The 15,045-nt window shown below is 47.3% G+C and overlaps 1 protein-coding gene across 4 annotated transcripts in view; it reads right to left on the reverse strand.

Moving 5' to 3' along the window:
* Positions 1 to 15,045, reverse strand: part of LOC119389553 (serine/arginine repetitive matrix protein 2) — a 167,834-nt gene that overhangs the window by 71,947 nt on the left and 80,842 nt on the right. For 3 of the 4 annotated variants that reach the window (XM_049414463.1, XM_049414461.1, XM_049414462.1), the window contains exons 3-5: positions 8,947 to 9,289; positions 4,207 to 4,678; positions 229 to 434 (exon numbers count right to left, since the gene is read on the reverse strand). In XM_049414463.1, the coding sequence (XP_049270420.1) occupies positions 229 to 434; positions 4,207 to 4,678; positions 8,947 to 9,289 (1,021 nt within the window). The remainder of the gene's footprint in view (positions 1 to 228; positions 435 to 4,206; positions 4,679 to 8,946; positions 9,290 to 15,045) is intronic. The other variant, XM_037656868.1, reaches the window with a different exon arrangement.

Genomic DNA, 15,045 nt, shown 5'->3' on the forward strand with positions numbered 1-15,045 from the left:
AGAGCGCATAGAAAGACAGGACAAGAGTCCCGTCTTCTTGTCTCTCTTGTCCTGTCTTTTTATATTTTGCACTTTGCTTTCATTTTAAGAATGCAGAAGCGTCCGCGTGGTCGAGGTATCAGACGGTGCTAGGAAGTGCAGAAGGCGAAATTGTGACAGGGATAATTTCGACGTCCTCGCATCTAAAAAAATAGCTGCAAAATATCATAGTTACCTTCGAAAACTCACACTTACTGAAAGGGCGACAGCTTTCGGAACGAGACACTTGCGGGCCCACACCATTGGCACCGCCACGTGCTTTAGCCCTGGGCAGAATCCTGAAGTTGATGTGAATTTCCGGTGACGACGGCTGTTGCACGGTGCTCGCAGTCGTCTCCTTGGCACGCGGTATGCGTGGTATGGAGTCGGGTACCTTGGGGACAGCGCTGTACGTTCTGTGTCAAAGCAGTAGAACCAAAAAGCGTTATGAGAACACTATACAGTTAGTATATCTGTCACTCCGTGCATGGTAGTAGAGTGAATCTTTCGGCTTACTCATTCACGATTCTATGCGCAACACTATACAGGGACGATGAAGAGATCGAGGCAACGGTCGCCCAACTGTCAGTTCTTACGGATTACGTTACAATGCTACCTGATCCATACATCTATCATTTCCTGTCGTGTTCATAATGTATACATAATGGCACACTACGCGCCGCTGCCCTGTGATGCATAATCAATAAATTCGAAACCATAGCTCTGTCACATTAGCTGAAGTGCTGATGAATACAGTATGAAAACACCATACCGTAATCGACTGTTTTAAAGGGAGCGACAACCAATTTTTATGGTGTTCATTTTCTTTAGCGCAACGGAAAGCTTACCGGTGAGAGTGTCTGATCACAGAACGGTAACGTGGAAAACACCGTGAAACATTTGTAATCAGAATTTTTCAATCTGCGGTGAATATGAAGTCGTAAACACAAGTGACAACCCGTGCTGCAAACAGTGAGCGCGAGAGCGGTCCGTGTTCGAGCGCGGCGGTTTGCTGCGCATGCGTGCACTCCGCGCGCATGCGCCGCGCCTCGACATGTTCCACTAATTACCGCGAAGGCAGCACCGCTTTTCACCGTGCAACTCCTTTTACCTCGTAAGCAGCACAAAACAGAGCGGGGATAGATAACAATATAGATACTCTAATTTTCAGGACTAATTATGGCGCCCATGACAGCATGAGACTACGTGACTACGCACAGCAAAAAGTGATCGACTCCATAATCCAGCTTCAAGGCTCTTCCACTAGGCTGCGCGACATACCGGTTTTTGTTACTTTTAAACATGATTTAAAAACATAAATCTTACTCACAACGCGAAAAGGATGCTGGAATCTGTCACTATATTTTACTGTCCTTTGATTTTTACCAGGATCTAATCGCACGTTGTGACCAGTTGTCGGTCGAGTACATGTATATTGCTGGGATGCAATCACCGACAACCTCAGCGGTGTTTCGAAGTGACCAGGATCGTCGACAACGCGTTGTTTGCCTTGTCACCCCCTGTTCGAAGCTTAACATGACAACGCCCAAATCGAAAATAGCATAAACAAATACGAAAGGACATAAGTAATCTAACCAATACTGCACATCGAATGGGGCTAATTGATTCGTATATATTCAGTCATGTGCATCGTTAATCAAGAACAAGTATGCTGGATAATGTGGTAGAAGCGAGAGAAGAAATAGTAGAGAAGGAAAGGCAGGGTGTTTAGCCAGTTTAGGACAACCAGTTTGCGACACTACACATGGGAACAGAATGGGGTAGATTGAAAGATAGAGAGGAAATAGGATGTGATAAGAGCCCCTAATAGTATATATATTGGAAGCTTGCCTACATGTGTCGAGCGCGTCACGAAGAAAAGACAACGGGCTACGACACAAAGCTTTTATTCAACAATAGACACTTTATGTGATGAACCGTGGGAGATCAAGGGAAGTTTCGCCCTGGAGCCGATGATTCGATAAGACAACTTTCGTAGATCAACATATCGTTAAGGCAAGGTCTCCTTGTTCGGCGCGCTACAGTGACTTTCCATGTCTCCCTTCTGTTGATTACAAACATCGGGCAAGTGACAGAGAAGTACATTGCCTGTCGTATAAACCCCACCGAGACATTTCCACGAAGTTTCCCTCGGTACGCTGCTCACTTCGCGTCCTAACGCGATCGTTCTCGCGAATAGGCATTCACTCCTCATTTGAACGGCAGGCTGCACTGGTCGTAACACATGTCAAAGATAATACAGCTCAAAGCACGCATTTTCCGACTGCCCTTTAGCAGTGCTGCAGTTTTCCTTAAGATGTAGTATTTCATGTGACTGCTTGATATTGCTTGAACGAGGAACCATGCAGTGTATGGCTCTCGTGCTTTCAAATCTCTCTTTCTCCTGACGCCACCTTCAATGACGTCTGTTCGTCATCTTACTCCATTTCACAATATAGGGTTGCAAAATGGGCGCAGTTAATATCTCTGAATTTTCCTCATAACTTACCGCTCTTACACGCGACATGTTTTCTTGTTTATATCCCTCACTGGCAGCAGCCTTGGCTAGATTGTACAACGTTTCGCGGTACAGAGACGCAAAATGTTTTAAAAAGAAGCCCTGAGCGTCATTTTATTCCTCTTTTATAAATATAATACTGACATTACTGGTGTAATGAGATTCAGTCAACATTCAGTCAACATAATCCGCTGCCTGCATATCCGTCACTGATCTTCGTCACTTCTATCTATCACGTAGGAGTGATGTAGAAGAAACTCTTTGATGTGAAGCAAATTTTTACAAATACCTGCATGTGTGTGCTTCTGCACACACATAAAGTTTCTATTGTATCTTGTCTCGTTTTGTCTGTTTTTTTATGTCTGTATGCCTGTACGAACTATTTGTGTGTATATGGTGTATATGTGATCATTGTATATACCATAGTCATCACCCGACACCTGTAGTAGCAAGCCAGGCGACAAAGCAGACTAACCTCTCCGGGAATTTCATTAAAGAATATTATCTTTCTCTCTCTCTTCTGCATAAATGTAGCGTTACCTTTTTTACTGTATTAACATATGAAAGGATAATGCAGGCCACTCCTTTACACTCGCATAAGGATTACGTTAAGTTATATGTCTTTTTTTGTGTGTGGTGTAATCCGTGCTAAACACTGAGCAAAGAAAGCCAGTGCATTTGTACAAACGTTCAGCATTCATGTATGCGCTGTTCTCTCGATAACCTCTTTGGTCACCGCATGTAATTCCTTCCATTACAACAGCTTCTAAGACGCTCCGTAAGCAACAGTCTTCAAAATTCACTGCACGGTCTCGGGGCCCGTGTACTTTAGTGCGCCACATCCGGGACTACATCGCATCTGTCAGCACTGTTTAAAACTTTTGCCATATGCGCGGCACGAGCGGCACCGTCCTGACCCAGGAAGTGCGCCCAGCGGCGTAATAGTTACGAAAATTTCTGCCGCCAAGCTTCGTAAGCGCATTTCGCCCCAGAATTGCGCCTGTTAGCTAGCGGTGGCTCATTGGATAATTAAGGGCATCTCGGTTGGTCCTGTTACTTACAGAGGGAATTTTGGACGTGAGATGAATAGGCCAGGACGCCAGTCACACTGGATGATGGAAAATGCCGAAGTAGAAGTCCGACCGTTATTTCCAACCTAGTTGGCCTATTCGCCACTGCATGTGAATCAAGTATAATTTATGACTGCATGAAGAGTGAGCGTGGCTATTAGGAATGTATGAGGTAACTCTAAGGGACATGAAAGTATATAGTAAGTCAGAGCTATCTCTGCATTTGCTTAGGCGAAGTAGGACCCCCGTTGGTTATTATTGCGGAAAATAAACTCGACATTTCCCAACTTAGACTACGTATGTCTACGACGTTGTTGTGACGCGCCACACGGTTTTACCGGTATTATTCTGTCACTCCTGTCCAGAGTTGTTTTTTACCGAATATATTGGTAACTGCCCACACGCACGTCCATGCATGCATGATCTGTCCCTCTCGTCTTTTCCGTTTGTCCGACAATTTGTCTGTTTGTCGTGTATCTTGCCTTGTCCGTCAGTCTGTTTGTTTGTTTCTATTGTATCTTGTCTCGTCTTGTCTGTTTTTTTTTTGTGTATACCTGTTTGGTCATCTGCCTGTTTCTTACCATTAGAGGAGCAACTCACCCTACTCCCGGCGATCCAGATGTGGTTCCTGGAGCAGCGCCCGTTGTCGAAGCGCCAGAGGTGTGCCTCCTTCTGGACCGACGCCTCCTCTCCATGATGGGCGTGTCGGCGAACTCCGGCGGAGGCGTGAGCGTCGGCGCTACGGGGTCTGGTGAACCCTTGCCTGAAGACGACGAGGACGATGACATGTCAAGACTGCAACCCGAGTCGAGACTGGACTGCCGCCGGTGCCCGAGGATGGTGCCACCGACGCCTGGACGGACCCCCTCGGACTTCTTGGACGACTCCAAGAGGCCTCCGGCGGATGCCGGCCGCTCGGAGTCCGCGATGAACCGGACGCCCGGCTTGTTGTTGCTGCTGGTCTCGCTCTTGACGTCGTTCTTGTTGGTGATGTTCTTGTTGTTGTTGATCTCGGCTTGTTCCTGATTCGTTCGATAGGGCTTCGGTTTGGCGTCTGCTTCGTTGACGTTATCTGCGACAGGAAGACGAGGGCGTACAATGAATAAGTCTGCGAACTTCGTATGCGCGTGCATATACATATAGTATACGCCTCTCGTTGTGCTTTGTTCTTTCTCTGAGCAGCTACAAGTTAGATCTTCCATCAACAGAACATTTTTCTTTGCTCCGCCGCTTCATTACTTCATTTACCAGTCTTCTTCAAAAATTAATTTCTGCGATGGACTACTCTAAGGTGTCTCATCGTAGTTTCTTCAGGACCAAATAAAGTTCGTTGCCTGTCAGTTTGTCTGCGGTTTGGCATGCCAGATACCGTGATATGATTATGAGGTCCCCGGTATTTGGAGAACCATGAATTAATTTTGAACACTAGTGGCTCTATAAAGTAGGCATGCAAACGTTCTTTCATATCGCCCTCGTCAAAATGCCCCCGCCGTGGCCGGGAGTCGTACCCGCATCCTTCTCCTTAGCAGAGCAACACCATAGCCGCTAAGCCACTACGATGGGTAATATGCCCTTACACTTTGATGCGTATTTCCGCTGGCCGTTTAGGCGTTATCTGGTAATACGCCAACAGCCTGCACAGCCCTGATAAAAAATGCGGGTTTTAACAGTGATTATCAGACTGCACTGAGCACACTAAGTAATTTAATCTCGTCTCGTAACAGGGCTAACTAGCTACTGCCAAAAAAAAATCAAATGTGCTAATAGTACTGCAGTATAAGCCTGAAACGACCTATCTCAGAGTGAGCGAATTTCCAGCACTTATAATGCACAGTGTGCAGGCTGACAGATGTACTTGCCAGATATTTGATGCAAGTAACTCTTAAGAGCTATAGAGAGTTTTCCGTGGCATCAAAAAATTTTCGCAGCTTTTTCACAAGTTCGTAATGATTCTGAAAATCAGCTGCCAGATGGTCCAAGGTCTTTCTGAACCTTTTTCACAAGTGTTTTCGTTCATTGCTTTGTCCATTGCTTCTTACCGTAGCAAATAAATAAAAAATAGTGACATATCATTAGCATGTGCAAATATTCACCGCAGCACGTATAGTTGCAAAACGTGAAGCGCGCCGACGTGTGCTCTACCATGTTTATGTTCAGTGATTGGCAGTAAGAACGTATGTTAATGATGTACACCTGCTGCAGTGTTAACGATTCATAGCGAAGGCAGCCAGAAACTGTAAGTAATGGTGGTGGTGGTGATGTTACAGCAGGCGGGAATATCCTGACCAACATAGCTACATTGTAATTACGATTGCCTGCATTCCAGAAATTGTAGTTACGATCGCCTGCATTTCAGATAGCGCCTATGATATGCACGAATCAGCACCGCCGAAGCGCTGACACAGTGACAAAGTATGTAAGGCATTCTCCTGCTGCACACGAGGTAGTCGGTTCGACTCCCGGTCGAAGCAGCTGCATCCTGATGGGTTTGGGAGGCAACATGCCACTGTTCAGGCATATTATTGAATGTTAATGAATAGCAAAAATAGCGGAAGAAAATATCCCAGCACTCTTGTAAGACGTCCTTCGTATCTGGAAACATTTGTTGCTTCGACAACTCTCTATCTTTCCATCTTTATTCCCCTCCCCCCTCGCCTTAATGTCGGGTAGCAAACCAGATACTATAATTTCGCTGCCTTTTTCCTTATTTTTTAGTTTATCTCTCTCTATAACAAAACCGATACATGGATATATTATTAAGCCAGTTTCCCGCCGTGAAAGCAGTCGGACAGCGGAGCTCAAAGCTCGTGAGTGTATGTGATTGGCAAGTGAGACCACGTGCATCACCACCATCATCATCATCTCGCTTCATTTATGTCTTTATTCCCTCCGCTACTACTACTACTACTACTACTACTACTACTACTACTACTACTACTACTACTACTACTACTACTACTACTACTACTACTACGACGACGACGACGGCGCAGGGTAGACTAAGACATCTTCGCTGCAAAAATGGTATGCACGTTCGAATATCTTGTAGCAGCCTTTACGGCCGGTCGCGTCCATTATTGGCATGCAGGACACGTGGCGATTTGAAAAGAGGAAAGACAGCCAATAAGCAGCGGCGGCTACTGGAGCGTGACATCAAGATATGGCCACGGTGCTGTGGCGGAATTCTATTTCCAGGTCGTCGCGAAGCTCGCGGACCGCGTTCGCATTTCGCACGGATACGAGAGACACGCGAAGCAATGGTGAAGAAGATGAAGAAGAAAAAGACACAAAATTGCTCCTGGCAGGCATATTGGCAGCCGAGAAGGGCGGAATAATATAAAACACGAAAGGGGAGTATAGTAAAAAAAATAATAATAATAAAGAAGTCGTTGGCCCGAAGCCTAGCACGTGCCCTGAGTGAAACTCGTTCCCACCGCTTATCCGGTCGCTTCCGGCTTCCACGAATACCGTGGGGCCACCGCCGATGACCGATATTCTCCGCTAAACTGAAAAGCTCGCTGTTGCGAGGAAGAACAAAAACAGCAGAAGAAAAAAGAATTCCTTTCTCTCCACTTTCTTTTCAATGTTTCTATGTCCGGCGAGAGAAAACTGAATTCCGGTAGGCATTCGCCTCGCACAGTAACACGGTAGCGTGGATGTTCGCGCATCGTACCATTATAATGCGTTCTGCAGCGGTGTTGTCATACACAGTATGCGTGCTACACGCTCCATCCTCGCGAATCTTTTGTCAGCACTTCCTCACTGGTCAGCCCCGTGTGGGCACGCGCACTGCAAGCGTGACCAGTCAGTGTGCGCGTTGCCAGCTGTGCTCCCGTTTGCTCAGCGGATGCATACATTTCTACCATCCTCTCCATGACTGTTTTGTTTAAAGTCATAAATTCGGTTTAATTCTTAAAACTTATATGACTTCACTACATGAAGGCTTCACTTCTCGCATACTGTTCCATGTCCTTAATTGCAGCGTATTTGTCGGTTCGGCAGGCTTCCCTATACACATATTATTGCTAATTATTTTTTCAGATTTTTCACCCCAACGCATGTTAAAAGTTCGTGACGCTGTGACCAAAACAATTCCGCCAAACGTGCACAAATATCCAGCCTACCGCACTTCATCGAATTTGTGGACAATTTCTATGAAACAGCCGGTATAAGCCGCATAAAGCGAACATTTTCGATGCGAAGTACGAAGCACTGATGATACGCGCAGTATATTAGCATAACCGTAGCGATGGGGCCAACGTACTGTGAGCTTGTCGTATATGCGGCTCACGCAACAATTTACGCGTTATATTTGCCAGACTCGGAGTGTGGTAACTAATATGGAGCGCAATACATTACCTCTGCAGCCCGCAGTGACCGTCAGGTCACGGGGACTGTCATGTATAATGCCGGCGAGCTATTATCCGGAACAGGAGTTCACGCGGCACGCTTCCGATTTTCCTTGATTTTAGTTTGTACGTATGTGAAGCAACTGGCCTGTACTAAGAGGTCAAAGTGCAATTCGCGTATCATTCACCATGTAAGCTCCGTGTATTGAAATATCCCTATGTAATAGAAGCAGCGCACAACGCCATACAGGTGGAGACGTCACATGTACAGAACAGATAAAGATTTTTTTTTAATATCTGGGGTTTTACGTCCCAAAACCAAGAACAGATAAAGAACAAATGTGGGTGTCAGTATGCTTAAGAACTTGTTGCTGGGCGAGTTGGTGAATACTTGACGACATCTTGATTTTAGCACTAAAAAAAGACGAACACATGAGGGATGATAGGACAAGAGGGCTTCAGCAGCTGTTTGCAATGACTTTAGCTTCAGAAAATATTCAACAATCCGCTCCTCTCAGAGAGCAACATATAACAGTTCGCCGTGGCTATAAAGCACATACGGAGGGGCTATTCGAAGGCTGCAGGTTCGGTCCCTACCAGCGGCAACTTGTCTTTTCGTCCACTTTAATTTCTTTACACTTACATAATTAATAAGTACTAAAATACGGTTGGAAGACAACAAATTTCGTCCGCTATACCTTCGGTGGATGTTCCCTATACCGTTCCCTATATATTTCTTTTCGTTCGTTCACACGGAGGGCAAGTTGGTATCAGCATCATCATCCGCCTGACCGCTCCCACTGCAGGGCAAAGGGCTCTCCCACGTTCTGACCACCAACCTGGTCCCGTGCTTGCTGCAGCCACATTATACACGCGAACTTCTTAATCTCATCTGCCCACCTAACATTCTGTCTCCCCCTCGCGCGTTTGCCTAATCTTGGTATCCAGTATGTTACTCTTAATGACCATCGGTTATCTTAATATAGCTCACCGATATCTGTGGCCAAGGGCGGTGGGCTACTGCGAGCCGACGGTCTTCCAGACGGTGCGCTGCGTGCGGCAGGCAGTGGGGCCGACCCTGCCGCGTCGGCGGTGACCGCAGTCGTGGCTTCCGAGGAGTCTTCGCTGCTGTCGCCGGGCGTCCAGCGATGCAGGGCCGACAGGAACACGTGAAGGCTTCCCCTGGACGGCTTGCGGCGCTTGCCCAGCGATCCTTGCTGCGCCAGCAGACGCCTGTCCTTCTGGGCGCTGTGGTCCAGAACAGGACCGGACGACGGCACCACGCCGGGCACCAGGCCCGCCGTCGGCAGCCCGTTGGCCGCACCACCGCCCACCTACGAGAGATGTGAATCGAATTAGACGAACTACTTCGGGAAGACAGCAAACCACTTTCTTTTGGATAGCAATTAAAATGTGAAATCCCACAAAGTAGCCGCCCTGAAGAAGATAAGTCCGCTTGTCGAAACATTGGCTCCAGCTACACCCCGTGTTACAAGGATTTCTCATGTCTTCAAGATTCCATCTTCCCATCAACTTCTACCTTACTAGGACAAAGCAATATAGTGATTGCTACATCAGGTATTCGCGTTCGAAATATTTTACTGTTCCAGTGATGGACACAACCAATGAAACCAACGGACATCTAAGCCAAGGAAAGCATAGGCGACATTTTTCGTTGTTTTTAACTGTAGTGTAATGATTACGACCTAAATTGTCTGTTGGTTCTTTGGTTGTGTGTAACAACAAAACGAGCCCCTCGAACAATTCTCCTTCTTTCATACTGTTCCAGTGATGTGAGAAGAGCTGAAATTCTGAAGTGTTTGTCGGAGACGGGGTACGAAATTACCGCAGCATCATTTGCCTCGTAAATATGGCCTACATAATTAACGTCGATACTGACAAAATTCTCATTTCCACGCTGCCGATACAAGCTGATTCTTGGTTCACTTCCTCACCTACGCGTGGAATGCGTAGCTTCACTACAACATAGTTACTACCCCTATACACCGCAACGCTATACGACGTCGCAACTAAATACGACTCATTACGCCCTCAATGCGACTTTGAATAAACAGTGATATGTGCATACCTTCACGACTGCCCAGTTGTTACTAAGATATGTGTTTTTTCTCCAGACGGTCATCAAGTAAAACCTTATATCATTCGCCAACACAGCCCAGCATATAGTATATCCCGTCATGAAAGCCTTCAAGCCACCTGACGGTCAACTCACACGTAACGTTATACAGTAAAACCTCGGTGATATGAATCTCGCGGGGTTACCAAAAATATTCGTATCATCCGAAATTCGTATCACCAGAAAACATGGAAAATTAGTATGCGACAAAAGAAAGTTGGCATACGTTTTGATTTAGTGTTTCCCAGGGCTGCACCGACGTCATGAACAGGTCTAAATGATTGCCAGTAAAGCATTTAGACGCCAACGATCATAGTTGTACTCGTGAATATACGGTGCGTGCGCGAGTGTGTAATCAATGAACCAGATATGTTGTGACCCGTGACCGCTAGTAGCCCCTTCCTAATCTTACTGAACTTTTCTGCGTGACATTAGAGCACTGCGGCGAAAGTGACTTTAGGAAGCCTTTGCACGCGATAGATGAAGGCCAGAAAATTTTAGAATCGCTGTCCTTTGTTGCGGTTACCTTTTTATCGTGGTGGTGTTAGGGGTGCGTTTAGGGGGACTTACGGCCGTGCCCGCACAATTGGGAGGTTTGCTCAAAATCCGGGAGTCTCCCGTGCAAATCGGACAGTTGGCAGGTGTGCGCGTACGTTGCGAGGCCTAGCTCCTTCACTAGGACCGTCCGCTTCGTCTCTCGAGATCTTCGTCCACCTTTCATGCGACTTCATGATGGACCCCCAGCCCGAGTTTCAGTCTTGTTTTATAGAATGTCTGATTGCAAGGACATGGCTTTCATCGACGTGGCGGGCACGTGTTGACACAGTACTGCCGCGTCTTCCGCGACAGCGCGGGCAGCACCTGTTCGTACCTGTGCGCTAGCGTACGTTCGCATCAAACGTCGCGGGGTGAAAATCGGTTCGCAACAACCGTACTCCAATACACTGCAGGCTAATGGGCCCCGGCCGGGACCACAGAAAAATTCGTACCGCCCCGAAATTCGTACGAGCCATGATCGTATCACCGAGGTATTAATGTAATTTCTGGGATTTCTTGTGTGCCAGAACTACGATATGATTATAAGGCACGCCGTAGTGGAGGGCTCCTGAAATTTCGACCATCTAGTGTTCTTTAACGTACACTGACATCGCGCAGTACACGGGCCTCTAGCATATCGCCTCCATCGAAATGCGACCCCGCGACCTTCGTATCAACAGCCGAGCACCGTAACCACTGTGCCGTAGCACCGGACGGCACATGTAGTGTTCTACTTGTATTTAGAAAATGGATGCCAATGGGCAAAACGCGGCGCCAGCACCGTAAGACAAATGTAGTTGGGCATCGATCGGCCATACATTCCTTCCTGCGGTTAGAGACAAAAATATGATGATGATGATGGTAGTGCTGACGTTTATGCAGACGACAACGATGACGACGACTACAAATGATTTATTGAACCGACTGCTCGAGCGCTTCTCCTAGCGTCCATCTTTTTATGGATGTTCGTTTACGTTCCCACTGTTACTACCTCACAGTGCTGGAATCAACCAGCCCACTTTGCAACCTTACTACGCTACTGAGGCCGTCATGAGTCACGTCCACGACCTACAACTCAGATGGTAGAGCACCGGGTTGCCGCGCCGGCAGATTCTGGCTGGGTTGAAATCCTACCACAGGACAAGTAATTGCGCTCAGTTATAAAAACTCACATCGTCCCTTATGCATCCGCCAAAGACGACTCGTAGACGAAAGCCAACTTCTTTTTCTTCTTAGTCGGTGTATTGATCCTCCCTCGCCTCCCTCCGAGAGCTTTCTGCACCTAACGTGGTTTTGCACTGCCTCCAGGATCGGAGGCACTTCGTGCTTTCTGCACTTCACCTGGTTTTGCGCTGCCTCCGTGATCGGCCCACCTTTGACCAAGCGACGATGTCATGCGATGGGACGTCATCAGGTGACGTCATGTTATCTGACGTCCTAATGACGTCATATGGTGACGTCACCACGTGATGATTTTTTGCGCCACTATAGTTGACGCCAACGCCACTGGACGTCGACGCCACCGACGGCCATTTTTGCGTTCGATTGCGCATCTAAGGCTTGCGCCTTATATGCGCAGTATAAAGAGGTCTTACCGTTATAGTGATCGAAGAGATCACGGGAGAAAATAGTGGTCAAGACACGGAAGCAATAGCAAGGAAAGCTTGCTTCGTCGAAGAGTTCCTATTTCCCTCGCTTGCTCGGTAATATGAATCGCTCCTACCAAACCGAATGTATAAACAACGGCATTGCCTGTTCTTTTCGGGCAATAATGGCAACAAACAGGAAAGCGCGCGTCGGCAGCTCTTTCCTCTTTGCTTGAAAGGAGAAACGGCGGCCGAAGTTTTCTTCATCGTTATTGCTATTGTTGTGGTCACTTTGTCTACCATAGGCTGACGGGCTCTTCTCCAAAAAACGTGCCTCTCTTGCTTCCCGCTCGGTAGACTTAATAAGTCCTATCGACTATTCCAAGACGTTCTTTCCTATGTAGCTTAGCGCGTAAATCGAATGCAGGAGGAAACTCGGGCATAAGAAGGAAAACTGGATTAGGAATAATGTCCAAGAAATAGCAGTATTCGAACAAAAATACATTTACCATGTGTTGTGACGATTCGCTCAGAAGCCCGCTTTGCTGTATAGGGATAAGTTCCTGTCAGAAACGTCTCCTTTCTTTCTGTCTGCAATGTATTTTTGTTATTTAGGCTTCGCGAGTTCCGAAACACCGCTGAATAAACTAAATGCAGCAACGTGGCGCCCTCCTTTAAGCAGCGTGTCATCAATTCATCGGCGGCGCGCGTACGCCTAATTCAGCGGTCTCGAGCCGCTAGATGGGCCGTGCACGCCTGCGCAGTGTTCTCAGATCGAGGACGACGACAGTGCCGGTTGACCTGCCCGTTGCCGGAAGAGGCACAAGGACCCACAGTGGCGTACAACGCCCGCCCCATCCCTGCCGCACGATAAACATCGCGACGTGCATATTGGATAGGATCCCCGTTAGGCCTGACAAGCTTCACCTCTTGCTTCTTCTCTTTACCCTCCTTAATTTGAAACGTGGAGCTGTTGCTGTCCTTGTTGATGTCGTTGGCGTGGGCGGTTGCGGGCGGCTGGTGGTGGTTATGGCAAGATCCAAACACATCGTTTGGATCTTGCGAGAGCTTAGATGTCGAAAGAAGACACTGGTTGACAACTTATACAAATAAGGGCGATTTGGAAACACATCCGCGTAACAGGCTGTGTTCCCAGTAGAGCCTAGAATATACTACCCAAGGAGGTCTCAGGCCTTCTACTCGTACGCCCACATGGTAGGAGACTCCTGAACAGGAAACTCCTGTTGAGAAGTCTCCGGTTCGCCGTTCACTGTTCAAGAGACTCATGTTCAGTGTTCAGGAGACTCCTGAACAGTGAAAGAGGAGGAGGAGGAAGGAAATGAAGGAAAGGCAGGGAGGTTAACCAGACGCGCGTCCGGTTTGCTACCCTACGCTGGGGGGAAGGGATGAAGGGATTAAAAGAAAGAAAGAAGAGGGAAGAAGGCACTGTCAAAGAACGCACAGGTGGATAGTAATTGTTGGCCCATATTGTCAGGCTAGCCCACGCCTATTTGTAAGCTCGTAGATGAACCGGCTAAATAGTCGACGACATGTATGAGCGCATCATATTTGTAAAAAAAAAAGAAAGAGTCTGTAAAGTCTTATGGACAAGGCCGACACAACAAACATGATCCCCATTATTACTCATTCATGACTCTATTACTCTGTCACAATTACGCTGCTGCTAGCTATCACGACGAGACAGTTTCGTTGTCATATCCGGAGGCGAAAGAAATATCGTTCTCAGAATGGATGTCGCCAGATATGGTGGTGGTCGTAATGTTGCCACACAAGGGGTCAACCCGGCGGACCTGGCCAGCAATTGCTCTGCCTGAGCGACTCTTTCCATGCAGTATGTCTCGTCATGCATAACTCAAACCGGTCTCTCGCACAAAACGTAAACGAATACCATCCACTTCTTTGCGAATCATCCGTGCACCTTTCGGAAACAGAATCTCTGCTTCGAGAGGACTCTGTAAATCCAGTGCGACTTTGTAGAAGCAATTAGTATTCCAAAGGTAGTACTGAAGTCCGCAAGGATGCGTCAAGTTTATAGACCTTAGTCAGCGCGGTCACTGCTCGGTGAGGCCCCTGACCGCTTCGCTTCGTCTCGGCGCACTCCGATGTTGACGTCAGATCAAACGGGCGTCCCACGGTCACGGTCGTGGAAGATCCACTCCAGAGATCTCAGCGGTTTGGGGCGTACTCACGATCCCTCCCCTACATCTCAATCCCCCCTCACGACGACGCTGCTCCCAATATCTCATCGATTTTCACGACGTGACTGCGGTCCATGCCCTTAATAAGCCCGCCACAGTAGCTCCGCTCTAATAGATCAGATTAGATACAGCCGCCGCTGAGTGCGATGACTGGAACGCAGTTCGCGCCAATGGACTTTTCCTTTCTTTTTTTCTCTCCCGGTCCCACTTTGCTCGAAGCGAGCAAGCAAGCGTGAGCAGAAAGCGTCCAGTCTATTGAAACACGCAGTAGGAAACACAGTGAGCCTGCGTAGCTGTGTGTATGTCTCTGCAAGCAAAAAGAAAAAAAAGGAAAAAAAAGGAGAAATAAACTGTCATCACAGCTGGTACTCATGACGCCAAAGAAATTATAGCCCCATATTATAGGAAGAAATTATAGTCCCATATTATACCCAGCACAACCCGATATCGACAGAGTGTAAGGAACTGCGACACGATATCTCTGAGATTACGTAAGTGTCAGGCTACGAGAAAAGAAGAAAAAAAAAGAAGTAATCGCTGCTTCAATTCGTATAAAGTTCATTCGGGATCCAATCTCTGGTAAGACTTCTTCCACAGTAGGAAGTGAATTG

Source organism: Rhipicephalus sanguineus, chromosome 4 (genome assembly GCF_013339695.2).
Source record: "Rhipicephalus sanguineus isolate Rsan-2018 chromosome 4, BIME_Rsan_1.4, whole genome shotgun sequence".
Classification (NCBI taxonomy): domain Eukaryota; kingdom Metazoa; phylum Arthropoda; class Arachnida; order Ixodida; family Ixodidae; genus Rhipicephalus; species Rhipicephalus sanguineus.